The following is an 18,948-nucleotide window of genomic DNA, read 5'->3' on the forward strand; positions in this document are numbered from 1 at the left end:
TCCTGACAAGGTAGGGTTGTTATACAGAAGATAGCCCTATTTGGTAAAGACCAATTTTATAATATGGCAAGAACAGCTCAAATAAGCAAAAATAAATGACAGTCCATTATTTTAAGACATGAAGGTCAGTCGATCCGGAACATTTCAAGAACCTGCAGTCGCAAAACCCATCAAGTGCTATGATGAAACTGGCTCTCATGAGGACGGCCGCAGGAAAGGAAGACCCAGAGTTACTTCTGCAGCAGAGGATAAGTTAATTGTTACCAGCCTCAGAAATTGCATCCCAAATAAATGCTTCACAGAGTTGAAGTAACAGACACTGTTCAGAGGAGACTGCATGAATCAGGCCTTCATGGTCGAATTGCTGCAAAGAAACCACCACTAAAAGGACACCAATAAGAAGAGACTTGCTTGGGCCAAGAAACATGAGCAATGGACATTAGACCGGTGGAAATCTGTCCTTTGGTCTGATGAGTCCAAATTTGAGATTGTTTCCAACCGCCGTGTCTTTGTGAGATGCAAAGTAGATGAACGGATGATCTCTGCACTGTGAAGCATGGAGGAGGAGGTGTGATGGCGTGTGGGTGCTTTGCTGGTGACACTGTCACTGATTTATTTAGAATTCAAGGCACACTTAACCAGCATGGCTGCCACAGCATTCTGCAGTGATTACGCCATCCCCTTTGGTTTGCGATTAGTGGGACTATGATTTGTTTTTCAACTGGACAATGACCAAATACACCTCCAGGCTGTGTAAGGGCTATTTGACCAAGAAGGAGAGTGATGTAGTGCTGCATCAGATGATCTGGCCTCCACAATCACCCGACCTCAGAGTGAAGGAAAAGCAGCCAACAAGTGCTCAGCATGTGGGAACTCCTTCAAGACTTTTGGAAAAGCATTCCAGGTGAAGCTGTTTGAGAGAAGCCAAGAGTGTGCAAAGCTGTCAAGACAAAGGGTGGCTACTTTGAAGAATAGAAAATGTTGATTTGTTTAACATTTTTTTTGGTTACTTTATGATTTGTAGAAAATTGTAAAAATAAAGAAAACCCCTTGAATGAGTAGGTGTCCAAACTTTATTGTTTAGTACCATATATATATATAAAATTTCCCAACATGGATATCATTGTTGAATACTCCTGTCTTTCTCTCGCTCCCTCTGTTCCTCCCTCCATTCCCGCTCTTTCTATAAGAGGATAGCTCCATTAACAAGTCTGAGTGCTCTGGGAGATGTCATCAGAGCTGCCCTATAGCAGGGTTGCCCAACTGGCATCCCGGGGTTGTTTTTTTATTATAAATTTGATTTATTGTTTGACATAAGACTGTAATAACACTAGCAAACCATTTTAGAAATCTGTTCCAAAGCATTCCCACACATAAGAGAGATATGTGATCATATACAAATGTCAAGGTTTGAAATTATTACGTTTTAGGCCGATAATATAACCGTTTTGGCTTCGAGCGGGAGAATTATTTGTAATTATGTTTCTGGACCCCTGACCATGCTAATCTCCCTCATGTGAGAGATATTTACCAAACACACCGGGACCAAAGACCTAGACAACAACACACACCTATAAAACACACTCACCTATAAGAATTTTTTTTTTTTAAATGGTCCATGCCCATATGCGTACAAAATGCTGAATTCACATCTCTTCATCATTACCTGGCTGGAGCCCCAGGAAATGGATCAACTGTAGTATGCAGAACATAGGTAACCATTCCGCATAGTATCATGGTTTTGTCTGAAAAGGCAACTCTTTCTTGGGTTTTTCTTTGCATGATGTATAGTGAGAGGATTTGATCAGTGTAAGGCGCAATATGATGAAATGTCCACCAAGCCTGTTAGAGGGCAAGGTGGAGCTCTTCATTACACCTGTCAAATCCTCTCAGCTCTCCACTCGTGCATAGGGCTTACGGGTCCAATTGGGATTGGACCTATGTGTACTGTGTTTGTGTGTGCATGCGTGTGTGTGTGAGCATGTCTGAGCGTGTGTACAGTATGTATTGTATGTCTACTGTCTGGCTGGGGGCAAGGTTTATGGCAGGGGGGCATTGCGTGCAGGGTGTTAATGGGAGCCCCTGTGCAGCAGAATGTGGCCCACAGGGGCCTCCGGAGGACCAGTGTGGCAATTAGGAAGTCACTTGGCCAGTGTTTGCTTCTATTGTGGGAAAATCATTCAGTGTGAAGTGCATTAGCATTCGCTTGGCAGGTAGAGGCCCGCACTGAGCTGCCCATGGCCAGCCACTGTCACGCAGTCAGATCCCATAGCAGGGAACAGACAGGGTCACACTCAAACACGCAAAGGCCCTGTCATGTTGGTTTTGAGAACGACGGGGAGTCCAATAAAATGAGCATTCGGAACAGGCAACAGGAGGAGGGGTGGGTGGGGAGTGGATTGGGTACGAACTGGCCTTTTCTGAAACTGTTACCACTGGTTTCTCTTTTACTCATTTCTTTCTGTGGTTTTCTCTTCTGGTGTTATACTGTACATACACACAATATGTCCCAGCAGGTGTCAATAAAGTTACAAATTCAAATCCAAAATGGGCTTGTCTACTGTTGTGAGTGTAGCAAGGTAATTTTGTTCCCTAAGGTTATGAACAAGATTGGTATACCAAAGTTGTTTTTAAAAAACTTTTCATACATTGAGTTGGAATTTTGTTTGTTCAGAATGTTACCGTACATTCCCGTCACTTTTTCCACATTGTTACGTTTCAGCCTTAATCTAGAAGGCATTACATTTAAAAAAATAACTCAATCTACACAGATTTAGACAATTTTGCAATTGTATTAAAACAGAAATGCCTTATTTACATAAGTATTCAGACCCTTTTCTATGAGACTCTAAATTTAACTCCGGTGCATCCTGTTTCCATTGATCATCCTTGATGTTTCTAGAAATTGATTGGAGTTCACCTGTGGTCAATTCAATAGATTGGACATGATTTGGAAAGGCACTCACTTGTCTATATAAGGTCCCACAGTTGACAGTGCATGTCAGATGAAAAAAAAACATGAGGTCGAAGGAATTGTCCTTAGCTCCTAGACAGTATTGTGTTGAGGCACCGATCTGGGGGTAGCAAAAAATGTCTGCAGCATTGAAGGTCCTCAAGAACACCGTAGCCTCCATCATTCTTAAATGGAAGTAGTATGGAACCACCAAGACTCTTCCTAAAGCTGGTCGCCAGGACACATACTGAGCAATCAGGGGAGAAGGGCCTTGGTCAGACAGGTGACCAAGAACCCGACGGTCACGGACAGATCTCCAGAGTCCCTCTGTGGAGTTGGGAGAATCTTCCAGAAGGAGAACCATCTCTGCAGCACTCCACCAATAAGGCCTTTTATCTTAGGGTGGCCAGACAGAATCCACTTCTCTGTAAATAGCAGAGCCATGTGCCTTTTGGCAAACTCCAAGTGGGCTAAAGACTCTCAGACCATGAGGAACAAGATTCTCTGGTGTGATGAAACCAAGATTGAACTATTTGGCCTGAATTCCAAGCGTCACGTCTGGAGGAAACCTGGCACCATCCCTACAGTGAAGCATGGTGTTGGCAGCATCATGCTGTGGGGACGTTTTTCCACCGGCAGGGACTGGGAGACTGGTTAGGAGAGAGGGAAAGATGAACGGAGCAAAGTACAGTGCAATCCTTGATGAAAACCATGCTCCAGAGCGATCAGGACCTCAGACTGGGGTGAAGGTAGAACAAGATGGCGCCAGAAGAAATGGCAGCCGTTTTACAGGCACCTAACCGATTGTGCCATTTATGTTTTGTTTTTTTCACGTTATTTGTAACTTATTTTTGTACATAATGTTTCTGCCACTGTGTCTTACGGCAAAAAAAAATAACTTCTGCAATCCAGGACAGTGAGCAGTCACCTCGGATTAGACAAAGATTTTATCTTCAACAAGCAGGACTCACGGGATGTGTTTCAGATACCCGACAAAGCCAAAATCCCAGTCATTGGCAAGAGACGCAAGTAGAGGACACAGGGCGGGGTGCCTCGTAAGGATCCGAAAACGGCGAATGGGAAATCTGCCATTAGCATCAATATGACTTGCCAACGTACAATAAATTAGATGAGGTACGATCACGAATATCCTACCAACATGACATCAAAAACTATAATGTCTTATGTTTCACCGAATCGTGGCTGAAGGACGACATGGAAAACATTCAGTGAGCGGGATATACGCTGCACCGGCTAGATAGAATAGCACACTCCGGTAAGACGAAGGGGGGGCGGTCTGTGTATATTTGTAAACAGCTGGTTCATGTAAGCTAAGGAAGTCTCTTGATTTTGCTCTCCTGAAGTAGAGTATCTCATGATAAGCTGCAGACCACACTATTTTCCAAGAGAGTTGATCTATTTTTTTCGTTGCTGTTTATTTACCACCACAGGTGGACGCTGGCACTAAGACGGCACTGAGTCAGCTGTATAACGAAATAACCAAACAGGAAACCGCTCACCCAGAGGCGGAGTTCCTAGTATCCGGGGACTTTAATGCAGGGAAACTTAATCAGTTTACCTAATTTCTATCAGCATGTTAAATGCGCAACCAGAGGAAAACAAAATTCTAGATTACCTTTACTCCACACACAGACACAAACAAAGCTCTCCCTCCATTTGGCAAATCTGACCTTAATTATATCCTCTTGATTCCTGCTTACAAGAAAAAAATTAAGCAGAAAGCACCAGTGACTCGGCCTATAAAAAAAGTGGTCAGTAGAAGCAGATGCTAAACTACAGAACTGTTTTGCTATCACAGACTGGAAAATGTTCCGGGATTCTTCCGATGGCATTGAGTACACCACATCAGTCACTGGCTTCATCAATAAGTGCATTGAGGATGTCGTCCCCACAGTGACTGTACGTACATACCCCAACCAGAAGCCATGGATTACAGGCAACATCCACACTGAGCTAAAGGGTAGAGCTGCCACTTTCAAGGTGCGGGACTCGGAAGCTTATAAGAAATCCTGCTATGCCCTCCGACAACATATCAAACAGGCAAAGCGCCAATACAGGTCTAAGATTGAATCGTACTACATCGGCTCAGACGCTCATCGGATGTGGCAGGGCCTGAAAATGATTACAGACTACAAAGGGAAGCACAGCCGCGAGCTTCCCAATGACACGAGCCTACCAGATGAGTTAAAAATCACTTCTAGGCTCACGTCGAGGCAAGCAACAATGAGGCATGCACGAGAGCGTCGCCTGCTCCGGATGACTGTGTGAGCATGCTCTCCATGCTCTTGCAGGCATGTGCTGACCAACTGACAGGTGTCTCTGATATTTTCAACAAGTCCCTGATTGAGTCTAATGTCAAGCAGACCACCATAGTGCTCTTGGGCACAGGGACTGAGGTAATCTGCCTACATGACTACAGACCTGTAGCACTCACATCCATAGCCATGAAGTGCTTTGAAAGGCTGGTAATGGCCCACATTAATGCCATTATCCCAGAAACCCTGGACTCACTCCAATTTGCATACCTCCCCAACAGATCCAATCTCTATTGCACTCCACACTGCCCTTTCCACTTTGCGCAAAAGGAACACTTATGTGAGAAGGCTATTCATTGTCTACAGCACGGCGTTCAACACCATAGTGCCCTCAAAGCGCATCACTAAGCTAAGTACCCTAGGACTAAACACCTCCCTCTGCAACTGGATCCTGGACTTCCTGACAGGCCGCCCCTGGTAGTGAAGATGGGTAGCAACACATCTGCCACGCTGATCCTCAACACTGGAACCCCTCAGGGGTGCGTGCCCAGTCCCCTCCTGTACTCCCTGGTCACCCACGACTGCATGGTCAGGCACGACTCAAACACCATCATTCATTTTGCAGACAACACAACAGTGGTAGGCCTGATCACCGACAATGACGAGACAGCCTATAGGGAGGAGGTCAGAGACCTGTTCGGGTTGTGCCAGAATAACAACCCATCCCTCAACGTAATCAATACAAAGGAGATAATTGTGGACCACAAAAGAAAGAGGACCAAGCACGCCCCCATTCTCATCGACGGGGCTTTTGTTGAGCAGGTTGAGAGCGTCAAGTTCCTTGGTGTCCACATCACCAACAAACTAGAATGGTCCAAACACACCAAGACAGTCATGAAGAGGAAACGACAAAACCCATTCCCCCTTAGAAAAGATTTGGCATGGGTCCTCAAAAGTTTCTAAAGCTGCAACACCGAGAGCATCCTGACTGGTTGCATCACTGCCTGGTACGGAAACTGCTCGACCTCCAACAACAAGGCACTACCGAGGGGTACGGCCCAGTACATTACTGGGGCTAAGCTGCCTGCCATCCAGGACCTCTACACCAGGCGGTGTCAGAGGACCGAAGCGCCAAGTCTAGGACCAAAAGGCTTCTCAGCAGCTTTTACCCCCAAGCCATAAGACTCCCGAACAGGTAATCAAATGGCTGCCCAGACTATTTGCATTGTCCCCCCCACCGACCCCTCTTTTACACAGCTGCTACTCTGTTTATAGTCTATGCATAGTCACTTCACTATGCATATTACCTCAATAAGCACGACTAACCGGTACCCCCTGAATATAGCCTCGCCACTGTTATTTTGCTTATTGTTTACCTAATACCTCTTTACTTAAATTGCACTGTTGGTTAGGGCTTGTAAGTAATCATTTCACTGTAAGTTCTACACCAGTTGTAGTCAGCGCACGTGACAAATAAACTGATTTTAATTTGAGGTTCACCTTCCAATAGGAAAACAACCCCGATTTGCACAGCCAAGACAACGCAGGAGTTGCCTCGGCTCGGAATGTCCTTGAGTTGCCCAGCCAGAGCCCGGACTTGAACCCGATCAAACATCTCTGGAGAGACCAGAAACTCCCCAAATAAATGTGTGCCAAGCTTGTAGCATTGTACCCAAGAAGACTCGAGGCTGCAATCGCTGTCAAAGGTGCTCCAAAGTATTGAGTAAAGGGTCTGAATACTTATGTAACTGATTTCAGGTTGATTTTCTATACATTTGAAAAAAAACTAAAAAGCCTTTTTTGCTTTGTCATTATGGGGTATTGTGTAGCTTGACGAGGAACAAAATGGAGAAAAAGTCAAGGGGTCTGAATACTTTCCGAATGCACTCTTTGCACAACCTCAATGGAATGTTCACCATATAATGTTGAACACGAACTTGTACATACAAGCCATGCTTGTACATCTGCAGTTCAGAGAGCATGGCTGTTGGCCAATGTGAGTGTTTGTTATAAGATCAAGTTGCATATCCCGATTTGCCTCTCAGTGGCATTTTAGCATGTAAATCTTGTAAATCTTGGTGGGGCAAACTCAACATTTTTGTTTTGGATGCATGCCAGCAAAGCCACAAAACATGAATTGCACTATGAAGGTGACAAACTGATAGGGTCTACATAAAGCTGTCCCAACAGCAGAGCTTCATTTTAAGCACCATGGATTGAATTCTTACCCGGCTACATCTGGCTATCAGCGGTGCCTTATCTGGCAGTGAAACAGTTAATTCAGCCTCATTTGCTGATATGGCTGACTTGCTTAAACATATGGGGTTTCCACTGACAATGGAGTTGTACAATCTATGTACCATGGCATAAGGGAGCAATGATCTGTAATTTTGATTAAGACATTAATGAGTGAGCTAAGACAGACATAGTAAAAATAACTATTTGTTCTGCACTTTGAAATGTACAGAGACAGATTTCAGAACATGGGGCGTTCTTACGGTATTCTACCTGTACACCAAGTCAGAACTGTATGATAAATAAAGGGGGCATATAAGCAGACAATGAAAGCTCTTACAATATTTGATGATGACATTTCTCTAAAACGAGCTATAGGCTACATGTGCACCACCAAGTGAGAACAGTAAGCTAAATTATAGTATGAGGGGGAAACCGCTTAATACACAACATACACTTAGTATTACTTTCTTAGCTACAGTATACATATCTCCCTGGAATAATACATTATTTATGCAGAAGCATACAAGACATTTATGGACTTACAGTTCTGTGCTCACTTGAAAAGGAAGGTGGTGCGGCGGCAGTCCTCCTTGTGGGCAAATTTTGTCATAAAACTTTGTCATCAAAGTCTGGCATTCTCTAGATGTATCGTGCTTTCAACTGGGAACTCTGGAAAATAACAAGGTCAAATCATGACGTCAGTGTTCTCCAGCTCGGAGCTCTAGAAAGAGGCCAGAGTTCCCGATGTGGAATTCCGAGTTGGATGACGATTCAAAACGTATTTTCCTAGTCAGAGAGAGGTTTTTTTCCAGAGTTCACAGATGTCTTGAACTCACTGAAGTCTAAGATTTCCCCGTTCCAAGTTTCCAGTTGTTTTGAATGCGGCAGAAGTAATACTGTCTTGGCCAATACCAGCATGGCCAATGTATTCAACCTTTTCTGGCCCATTGTGTTTCATGTGAATGTTTATCCTTTTATGCTTGGAAAAGAGACCCTTAAACCCAGACATGGACCAGACCAAATAGCAGGCAAGGGAAGCGAAAGAGGGATTGCTTTGAAATGCTTGCAGTTAGCCACTGATTCCTTACAAACCACTCTTTGTTGAATTTGTGATTTCCAACTTGTTGTGTAATGTTCATGTCCAATGGCCAATGAGCATTGATACATTTCTATCTATACAGTGCCTTCGGAAAGTATCCAGACCCCTTGACTTTTTCCACATTTTGTTACGTTACAGCCTTATTCTAAAATTGATTAAATCATTGTTTTTCCTCATCAATCTACACACAATAGCTCATAATGACAAAGTGAAAACAGGTTTTTATAAATGTTAGCACATTTATTTTTTACATGTTTGCAAAATGTATTTACATAAGTATTCAGACCCTTTGCTATGAGATTCGAAATTGAGCTCAGGTGCATCCTGTTTCCATTGATCATCCTTGAGATGTTTCTACAACTTCTTCATTGGAGTCCTCCTGTGGTAAATAATGTAAGAAAAACACATAAAAACAAAATACTGCAAAGTTTCCTATGAGCTAGAAGCACGGTAGCCCTCTCTGTAGGCGCCATCTTATTACATTGTCAGAGCAAACACTAAGTCATGAGGTCGAAAGAATTGTTCATAGAGCTCTGAGACAGCATTGTGTCAAGGCACAAATCTGGGGAAGTTTACCAAAAAATGTCTGCAGCATTGAAGGTCCCCAAGAACACAGTGACCTCCATCATTCTTAAATGGAAGAAGTTTGGAACCACCAAGACTCTTCCTAGAAATGAGCAATCAGGGAAAAAGGGCCTTGGTCAGGGAGGTGACCAAGAATTTGATGGTCACTATGACAGAGCTCTACAGTTCCTCTGTAAAAATGGGAGAACCTTCCAGAAGGACACCCATCTCTGCAGCACTCCACCAATCAGGCCATTATGGTAGAGTGGCCAGACGGAAGCCACTCCTCAGTAAAAGGCATATGACTGCCGGCTTGGAGTTTGCTTAAAGGTACCTAAAAACTCTCAGACCATGAGAAAAAAGATTCTCTGGTCTGATGAAACCAAGATGAAACACTTTGGCCTGAATGACAAGCGTCACGTCTGGAGGAAACCTGGCACCATTGCTACGGTGAAGCATGGTGGTGGCAGCATCCGTAATGGGTCTGCGGTCAAACGACCACCCCTCATCACTGTCAAACGCTCCCTAAAACACTTCTGCGAGCAGGCCATTCTAATTGACCTATCCTAGAATGACATTGACCTCATCCCGTCAGTAGAGGATGCCTGGATATTCTTAAAAGTGCTTTCCTCACCATCTTAAATAAGCATGCTCCATTCAAAAATTTTAGAACTAGGAATAGATAAAGCCCTTGGTTCACTCCAGAAAACATCCTGTGGCGTACTGCATTAACATCGAATATCCCCCGTGATATGCAACTTTTTAGGGAGGTTTAGGAACCAATATGCACAGGCAGTTAGGAAAGCTAAGGCTAGCTTTTTCAAACAGAAATTTGCATCCTGTAGTACAAACTCAAAAAAGTTCTGGGACACTGTAAAGTCCATGGAGAATAAGAGTACCTCCTCCCAGCTGCCCACTGCACTGAGGCTAGGAAACACTGTCACTACCGATAAATCCACAATAATTGAGAATTTCAATAACCTGTTGTCCGGACCTCTGGCAGTCTCAATGGGGGGTGCCACAGGGTTCAATTCTCGGCAGACTCTCTTCTCTGTATACATCATTGATATCGCTCTCGCTGATGGTGATTATTTGATCCACCTCTATGCAGACAACACCATTCTGTGTAACTCTGGCCATTCGTTGGACACTGTGTTAACAAACCTCCAGATGAGTTTCAATGCCATACAACTCTCCTTCCATGGCCTCCAACTGCTCTTAAATGCAAGTAAAACTAAGTGCATGCTCTTCAACCGATCGCTGCCCACACCTGCCCGCCCGTCCAGCATCACTACTCTGGACAGTTCTGACTTTGAATATGTGGACAACTACAAATACCTAGGTGTGTGGTTAGACTGTAAACTCTCCTTCCAGACTCACATTAAACATCTCCAATCCAAAATTCAACAAAACATCTTTCACTCATGCTGCCAAACATACCCTCGTAAAACTGACCATCCTACCAATCCTCGACTTCGGCGATGTCATTTACAAAATAGCCTCTAACACTCTACTCAACAAATTGGATGCAGTCTATCACAGTGCCATCTGTTTTGTCACCAAAGCCCCATATACAACCCACCACTGCAACCTGTATGATCTCGTTGGCTGGCCCTCGCTTCATACTCATCGCCAAACCCACTGGCTCCAGGTCATCTACAAGTCTCTGCTAGGTAAAGCCCTGCCTTCTCTCAGCTCACTGGTCAACATAGCAGCACCCACCTGTAGCACGGGCTCCAGCAGGTAAATGTCACTGGTCATCCCCCAAAGCCAATTCTTACTTTGGCCGCCTCTCCTTCCAATTCTCTGCTGCCAATGACTGGAACGAACTGCAAAAATCTCTGAAGCTGGAGACTCTTACCTTCCTCACTAGCTTTAAACACCAGCTGTCAGAGCAGCTCACAGATCACTACACCTGTACATAGCTCATCTGTAAATAGATGGCATCACCCAAGGGGGCTTGAACTTTCAAGCTCTCCCTGTAGATTTTGTGGTGACGTAGTGTCCCCATGATTGACAGAACACTGAGCCAAACACGGCCCAACTCGAGAAGATTACCAAACCCTACGCTCTGTATTTTCCACTGGCTACCCTCCACCACAGAAACCACTGAGCTAGGCTGAAACACCTACATTTTGGAGATGCTAGTGTAACGGATGTGAAACGGCTAGCTTAGTTAGCGGTGCGCGCTAAATAGCGTTTCAATCGGTTACGTCACTTGCTCTGAGACCTTGAAGTAGTAGTTCCCCTTGCTCTGCAAGGGCCGTGGCTTTTGTGGAGCAATGGGTAACGATGCTTCGTGGGTGACTGTTGTTGATGTGTGCAGAAGGTCCCTGGTTCGCGCCCAGGTATGGGCGAGGGGACGGTTTAAAATTATACTGTTACACTTTACTCAAGAAAGCAATAAAGAGACCATGTTTGTATTCGACTTTATTAACTCAATTTTTTTTTACATTGTTTGCAAACTGATATGTGACACGTATTAATGCCAAAATAACCTTCTTTTTTTTAGCTAAACAGGTCGCCACTGCTGCCTCTATAATGAGGCCTGAGGAATGTGGTTAAAACTCACTTAGGATTAAATGTTTGAGAGCCTTTCTTTGTCCAAATTGAATTGAAAGTAATTTTTTTCTGATATGTTCACCTTGAAAGTGGTCTAAAGTTGAGTTGAGTCCATTCTTCATTCCAATCATGCTCATTAGTTTCTCCTATGGCTCATATACTGTAACAGGATCTATCATGTAAGAGACGGCATGGAGCCTTCACATTAAACCAGTTCAAATTGGAATTAATGTAATTGATTTATAAATTACTTGAGTTTATACAACTGTATTCAATCTGGGTAGCCTAGTGATTAGAGGAATTGGGCCAGTAACCGAAAGGTTGCTGGATCGAATCCCCGAGCTGATAAGGTAAAAATCGATTATTCTACCCCTGAACAAGGCAGTTAAGTAACAATTTGTTCTTAACTGACTTGCCTAGTTAAATAAAGATTCAAAATTTAATTCTGGAGAGAATGCCAGTGATTGTGACCAAAATAAAACAAAAACTAACAAGGAATAACCATATAACAAACTTAAACTAAAATCTTAACAACTTCTAGGGAAATATCAATCCATTTGATGACCAATGAGGACATGGATGTGAACAAATCCTTGGTTATGGCTACTTTAATACTATTGCACACTTTGTACCGCCTTAACTCTGTCTTGACTCTTCACAGCTAGGAACTGTGTTTGTGTTTACAGTGGTAATGACACCACTGCCAGGTAAAGATGTTGTGTTTAGTCTGTATAGTAAATATGTTTTGGTGTCTGAGTATCCATGGTTTCTGTGCGTTATGATGATGTGGGCAAGGTCTTGCCCAGTCAAGCCAGTTGTAACCTTATTGTAGTTGGTGCCGTATGGCTTAACGGACAGGACGGATCTAGAGGCGTGACGAGACACTGATCCTGTAGGGGCGGGGCTTCATGGTCAGCCCAAAGTCGGTACTGAGGTCCAGCTCCTGTCCTGGAACATTCTCGATACACAGCCGATGGAGCAGTGTGGTCAGGAAAACAAACATCTCCAACCGGGCGAACCCATCACCCAGGCAACGCCTTTTCCCCATCCCGAAGATCATGACCTTCTCTGTCAGGTCTTTGTTGAGCAGTCCCTCTTTACCCAGGAAGCGCTCGGGGCGGAACACGTCTGGGTCACCCCACAGATCTCTACAAATGAGGAAAATGACAGCCAACCATTCACAACCACAACAGGGTTGTGTTCATTAGAGCACACAAAGGAAAACGTTTCGTAACTTGGAAACAAAAATGAGTCCAGATAAGTCAATCCCTCACTTTTGTCCTTCCCTGCTGGTTGGTGCCTAGTGGACATGACCAAGACCAGTTGAACACATGCAAATAGATTGTGAGAGAGCTGACATCTCCAAAAGGTGATGTCACCTCCTCAGTGTTGGGGAGGAGTGAACTACATGTAGTTCAACCAGTAATTTAACTACATTTTGCAGTAGCTTGGTGGTAGTTGAACTCAATTCAAATCTAGGTAGTGTTTTCAGCAGTTATTTACTTTTTTACCATGTAGTGGTGTAGCTATAACTACTGGAACTACACACTACTTTTTTTTTTAAAGAGAATGGAATTAGGCAAACATTTTCTTTCTTTTTCAATATCAGACCTGTTAAATTCTCACTTAAAATATAGTTTTTTTGTTTAATAGGCTAAATTACACAATCTGTTAACATCTAAAATCAGATCAAATCTGACTCCAGAGTGATCTGTTCTTGCAATTTGTAGTCTATGACATTTCAGATTTAGATATGATAAATCTTCACGAAGTAGTTTGGATGTAGTGAACTACTTTTCCAAAGTAATTTCAGTTAACTAAACAATATGTTTCTTAAGGGTAGCTTTACTGTAGCTTAACCTCTTCCATTCTGAAGTAATTGGTAACTTGGCCAGCTATACTTTCAGAGTAACTTCCCCAACACTGCACAAAGGACTCAAATGTAACATAAATTGAGATGTGTGCTTTAAAACACATACAGATAACACTCACATGTCGTGATTAACCTGATACTGATTGATGAAGACACAGGTGTCCTTTGGAATGAAGTATCCATTGAGTGTGATGTTTTGTGTGGTGCTTAAGGGATGAAAAGCATGGGGGAGGGGAAGACTGTGTAAATATCAACTTTCCCAGATATAACGCTTTGACCTGAACATGCTAACAGACAGGCACCATGCAGATTATTACAAATTGTTACTGTGACTGTTATCAGAGCCTCACCAGTGTGGTATGGTGAAAGGGACATAGGATGTGTGACGGAACACCTCATATAAGAAGGACTCAGTAAAAGGCATCTTGGGCTTGTCTTCAAACCGAGGTAGTCTGGCTGGGCCAATGTGGTCGTCTGAACCAGAGAAAGGCAAAAACATACAGTCGCAATCAAAATACCTCGAAGAAAGTGACAAGAAAATAATGTACCTGAAAGTGGAAAAAAAAGAGAAAAGGATCAGCGACATTACAGAGGCAATCAGAAAAAGTGAGACCAAGGAAGAAAGAAAGACGATTGGATTATTGCCATCTAGTCTTACATTTCCATTCACAAGTAAGGGGATGATTTGTGTGGCTTGATTCTCGTATGGTGCAATACCCCTGCGTGTGATCCCCTTTGTTCCTGTCAGAGTAGACTGTCCAAGTATCCAAAATCTCTCTCTCTTTTCTCTCTCTCTGTCTCTGTGAATGAATCGTGCTTACTGAACATACTGTACCAGTTTTCTCAGCCCACTTCAAAAATAGCTCCGGCGTTGGTGAATTCATGACCTTTTGCGTGTTACCATGGCGAGCAATGGTCTCTAGCCATTGAGGACGGAATGGGGGGGTAGGGTGGGGGGACACGTCTCTCAAAGATTAGATCATTGTGTGGAACTGCACAGACGGCCTATCAATCTGGCAAACTGGCTGGTACTGTAGGAGACTCTGCTCATTAGGATGTGCTATTTGACAACACAGGAAGTACTCACATTCATAAAACACCTGAACTCTCACCTATTTTTATAAAACAAAGTGATTATTCTTAACAACTAAAGCAGACACACAAGCAGGCGTACAAAGAGACTAAGTATAAAGAGACAAGAAGTCCATTTAGCGCTACAAGGGCAGACTGTACAGTATTACACTTTTCCATAGGAAAAGTACTGTTCAGTCATACAGGAAGAATTATTACAACACAGAGGATGTACAGTACCAATCTCCTGGTGTATTTTGACCTGGATGTCAGGAAACTTGATGAGGTATAAGAGGCTCCACTGTAAACCAGCTATGATGGTATCGAATCCTGTAATGTAAAAAAAACTCATATGTAACGTTAGTTACAATCGTCCTTATCACCGTCGTATCTATGCTATGAACGCCAAATGAATTAAGTTGCTCTAGAGTTGGTCTGTTCAAACGTATTGTTCAACCCATCACTGCTGGGAATGGTGATCGTCCAGAAGAAAAAGACATCTGGATTTGGAAATCGAGTCTCAGCAAACATACTACAGCCACATACTACAGCCACATACTACAGCCACAGCCCTGAAATAGCCATAATACCAAGGTCTGTTTATAAACTTTTTGTCAAGAATGAACGTACTGTGTAATAGCCTAGTGTTAATATGCTGTTTATAAGCAGAGCTTCAAATCATTTGTTGCCAAACTTCTCTGTTCCATCTCTCTCACCTGCTCCAAAGATGTCGATGACAGTGTGTATGATCTGGGAGTTGGACAGCACTGCGGTGTCTTCATCCTCTTGCCGATCCTCACAGAGGGCAATCAGAGCATCTGTGATGTCACGTATACAGTCCTGGAAACACACACATCATCACAGCTTTAGTTAACACTTTACTTTACACTCTACTTAATACCTGCAGCTTTGTTGTATTTATTAGGGATCACCATTATCTGCTACCAAGGCAGCAGCTACTCTTCCTGTGTTTCAAACACATTAAGACATTTACATTGCATAGAAAACAAAAGATAAAACAGTACATCATATAACAGTATTACACCACTACATATCTACAATACAAAATGTATGATACCACCATACTATAATGTACATGTGTGTAGAGTGCGTATGCTAGCACTTGTGTGCCTGTTCCCCGCTGTTCCATAAGGTGTATTTTTATCGTTTTTTAAATCTTACCTGATGTGGAATAGAGTTCCATGTAGTACTGTGTACAGTTGAACACTTTTGGGGTTACCACATGATTCCATGTGTTATTTTGTAGTTTTTATGTCTTTGCTATTATTCTGCAATGTAGAAAATAGTAAAAATAAAGAAAAACCCTTGAATGAGTAGGTGTGTCCAAACTTTTGGCTGGTACTGTATGAGCCCTTATAATGTCTAATAATAAGGCTTATATGTTATGTCTCTCTAAGTAAGTGTATACATGTGCAGGGGGAGTCCTAACCTAGCCACTCCAGGTTATATCTGTGTCATATTCCAAATACTGATTTCAAATCAAATGTAATCCTTTCAAATTCACAAAACCCTAACATACAACCCGCCAATCAAATGTACCATCAAATTGTGAGAGTGAGACTGACAGTAAATGACAGCATCTTCTAGAAAACGTGTGAGCATGTGTCTTCCACCAGATTGATAATTCCTTATTAAAGAGAGCGTGCGAGCATTTTAGTCCCTGCGCGAGAACAAGGGTTCACTTTAGCCTCACCCGATATATATAAGCCTGGTCTGGCCTGTCCTCCTACCTAGAGTATAGGGCTCTTATATTGTAGCTAAACTATTTCAATATTTCAAATAATTATCTGTTCAATGTATTCCCTACTGTAATATACAAACTGTTATATGTAACATAAAATCACAAGCAAAAACATGCTTTCCAAAAAGGAACTTTCCTTTCTACCTAATCTACCTCTGCTCACGCTATATCTCCCTCTATCCCATCTCTTCCTTTCTTTCCCCCTGCATTATTCCTTCTCTCTGTCTATCCCTCTAGCACTGAAACAGATCCCTCAATGACTGGCTGGTTTTCTGTGCCTCTGTACCAGAATCTGATTGCACAGATCATATCTTTGTAACAGTTTACTTATCTACCAAGTTCAGCCTAAATGTCATATTATAATAGAGATTTCTCTACAAGTTGATGTCTGCAAAAAGGATTACGTCAACTTTCTGTTTCAGTGAATACACATTACAGAATATATGCCTCTAGGCAATAGTTTTAATAGCACATGTATAAATATATCTTACCTCTACCTCAAGCTGTAACAGTAGAACGGTTAAATGTCAGTTGGATATCTTATCATACATTGCAATATTATCAGACGGCTTTCAGGGTCTGTTCATTAAACACCAAACAGAAGAATACTGAAACAGGGAGGGACTACATGGACTTGTCCCGAAAAGGACTAATTTTAAATTTTCCACTGAAAAAGTATATAAATGTTTTCTGTGGCGTGCTCTAATTTGCATGACCCAGGTGTGGCTCAAACCTTGTCAAAGGTCTCCAGGTGCTCCTCGATGTTGTGTTCCATGAAGCTGTTCATTCTGCTGATGTGCTGGACCATCTTACGCAGGGACGGGCTCGGCAGGTAGCGGAACACAGGGAAGAAGTCGGCCATGTTGCCTGCAGCGAAGATCCGCAACACCTTGTTGTTGATGTGCACAATAGTGAGGAACTCTTTGTCATTGTAGTCATACCTCTTCCCGAAACACAGAGCACACACCACATTGGCCACCGACGTAACCAGCGGGACCACAGGGTCCAGACCTAGCCCCTCGCTCGCCTCTGATAGCTCCCAAATGGCCTCCACCATCCCAGCTGCCTCAGCGCACACGTGCTCCTCTAGAATACAGGTGGTGTCGGGACCCCGCGACTCTGCCTGCGAGAAGGAGCGTAGGGCGTTCTTGCAGAGCTTCTTGTGGAGCACCCAGGCGGGGCCATACTTCTCACTGAAGGTCATGCTGGTGCCATTGGCCACGGCAGAGAAGGTGAAGAGGTCAGGGCGTCCAGCGAAAGCCTCGCCCTGCCGAACCAGCGCCTGCCTAATGGTGGCATAGCCGCTAAGCACCACCACAACAAGGGAGCCCATACGCATCTGGAAGACGTCTCCGTACTGCAGCCGGAGCTGCGTCAGGGACAGGTGTATCTGGTCGCCCATCTGGAACAGGTTACCCACTAGGGGCCAGGGGGTCGGCCCCGGTGGCAGGGTGCCTTTGGGGTGTCCCGCACCCTCTCGCTTGCGGCCCCTGAGAGCCACTAGAAGCAGGGTGAGGGTACAGAGAGCCATGGTGACTCCGGAGAGGGACATACTGAGGCCATCCTTGGGGAATATCCAAAATGTCAGCCTCATATTGCCGTCTGAGAGCTGAGAGCCAGCCAGGACAGAAGCACTAAGACACAAACTAGAATCTGGAAGAGAGAGTGAAAACAAATACTTTATCACTTTCATAAACATGAAAGAAAGATAATCTGTTCAGATTAGTCCTGTATGAGAACACAACTGTTTAGGTTTTCATTTCACAGAAATAAGAATCTATGATTTTATGGAAATAAGAAAATAATGTGGTATCTCCCAATGAACTACCAACATGTAGCCTACTTTTGTTGAACAAGTAGTCAATGCATAAATTTGATAACAACCAAAAGACAATGAATGATATGTTACTCACCAGACGCAAGCAGTGAAAGTTCTCTTAAGTTGGAGACTCTTCTAATGAGTTCAGTTTGACCTACCGCAATGCAAATTGCCGGAGGACGCAAAACTGGATACACTTTGCAAGAGGACTGGCGCTAGGCAGGGCCAAGTGCCAAGAGAGGCAGCGACAAGATCAGCCTATTTAAGCAGTCGCTGCAAACTGGTGAGCATTCAATTGAACAACTCCACAGAGCTTGATCGAGCATCCCAGCCCATTATCAGCCTGAAAATGTCACCCTGGCACATTTTTGCAAAAAGATAAATACCTCAATATACCTCAATAAATTCCTCAATACAATGCAGTTAATGGAAAAAGATGAGTCTCACCAGGGAGGATGTTTATCTCAGTACATTGCTTCCAATGGGAAAAGATAAGCATCAACCAATTTAATCTTATGTCAATAAATTGCAGTCAATGGGAAAATATGAGCTTTAAGGAGTTGATGCCTAAGTGAAAACATTGCATTCAATGGGAGAAGATTAGCATCACAATATGGATACATAGAGAAAGGCCTCACAGAAAAGATACACTCCTCTCTTGCTCTGTCTCTCTCTTTTTAATCCCTTTTTCCCTCCTGTCTATCTCTCTCTTTCCACCTACCTTCTTCAAC

At 43.4% G+C, this 18,948-nt stretch overlaps 1 protein-coding gene across 1 annotated transcript; it reads right to left on the reverse strand.

The window, feature by feature from the left end:
- Positions 1-11,561: 11,561 nt before the first annotated feature.
- Positions 11,562-18,044, reverse strand: LOC118394210 (cytochrome P450 1A1). Its single transcript, XM_035787436.2, has 6 exons — positions 17,132-18,044; positions 15,353-15,476; positions 14,877-14,966; positions 13,916-14,039; positions 13,685-13,771; positions 11,562-12,840 (listed from the first exon to the last, which is right to left on the reverse strand). Exons 1-6 carry the CDS (start codon positions 17,990-17,992, stop codon positions 12,558-12,560), a joined length of 1,569 nt encoding a protein of 522 aa, XP_035643329.1. The 5' UTR covers positions 17,993-18,044; the 3' UTR covers positions 11,562-12,557.
- Positions 18,045-18,948: the final 904 nt, after the last annotated feature.

The sequence above is a fragment of the Oncorhynchus keta genome, chromosome 14 (genome assembly GCF_023373465.1).
Source record: "Oncorhynchus keta strain PuntledgeMale-10-30-2019 chromosome 14, Oket_V2, whole genome shotgun sequence".
Taxonomy (NCBI): Eukaryota; Metazoa; Chordata; class Actinopteri; order Salmoniformes; family Salmonidae; genus Oncorhynchus; species Oncorhynchus keta.

Excerpts from the sequence above, each read along its gene's own strand:
- LOC118394210 (XM_035787436.2), bottom strand. The coding sequence starts at position 17,992 with ATGAGGCTGACATTTTGGATATTCCCCAAGGATGGCCTCAGTATGTCC. Across the intron at positions 14,967-15,352 it reads CATCGACATCTTTGGAGCAG|GATTCGATACCATCATAGCT; the intron begins GTGAGAGAGATG and ends TTTACATTACAG. Across the intron at positions 14,040-14,876 it reads CAAAATACACCAGGAGATTG|ACGACCACATTGGCCCAGCC; the intron begins GTACTGTACATC and ends TCTCTGGTTCAG.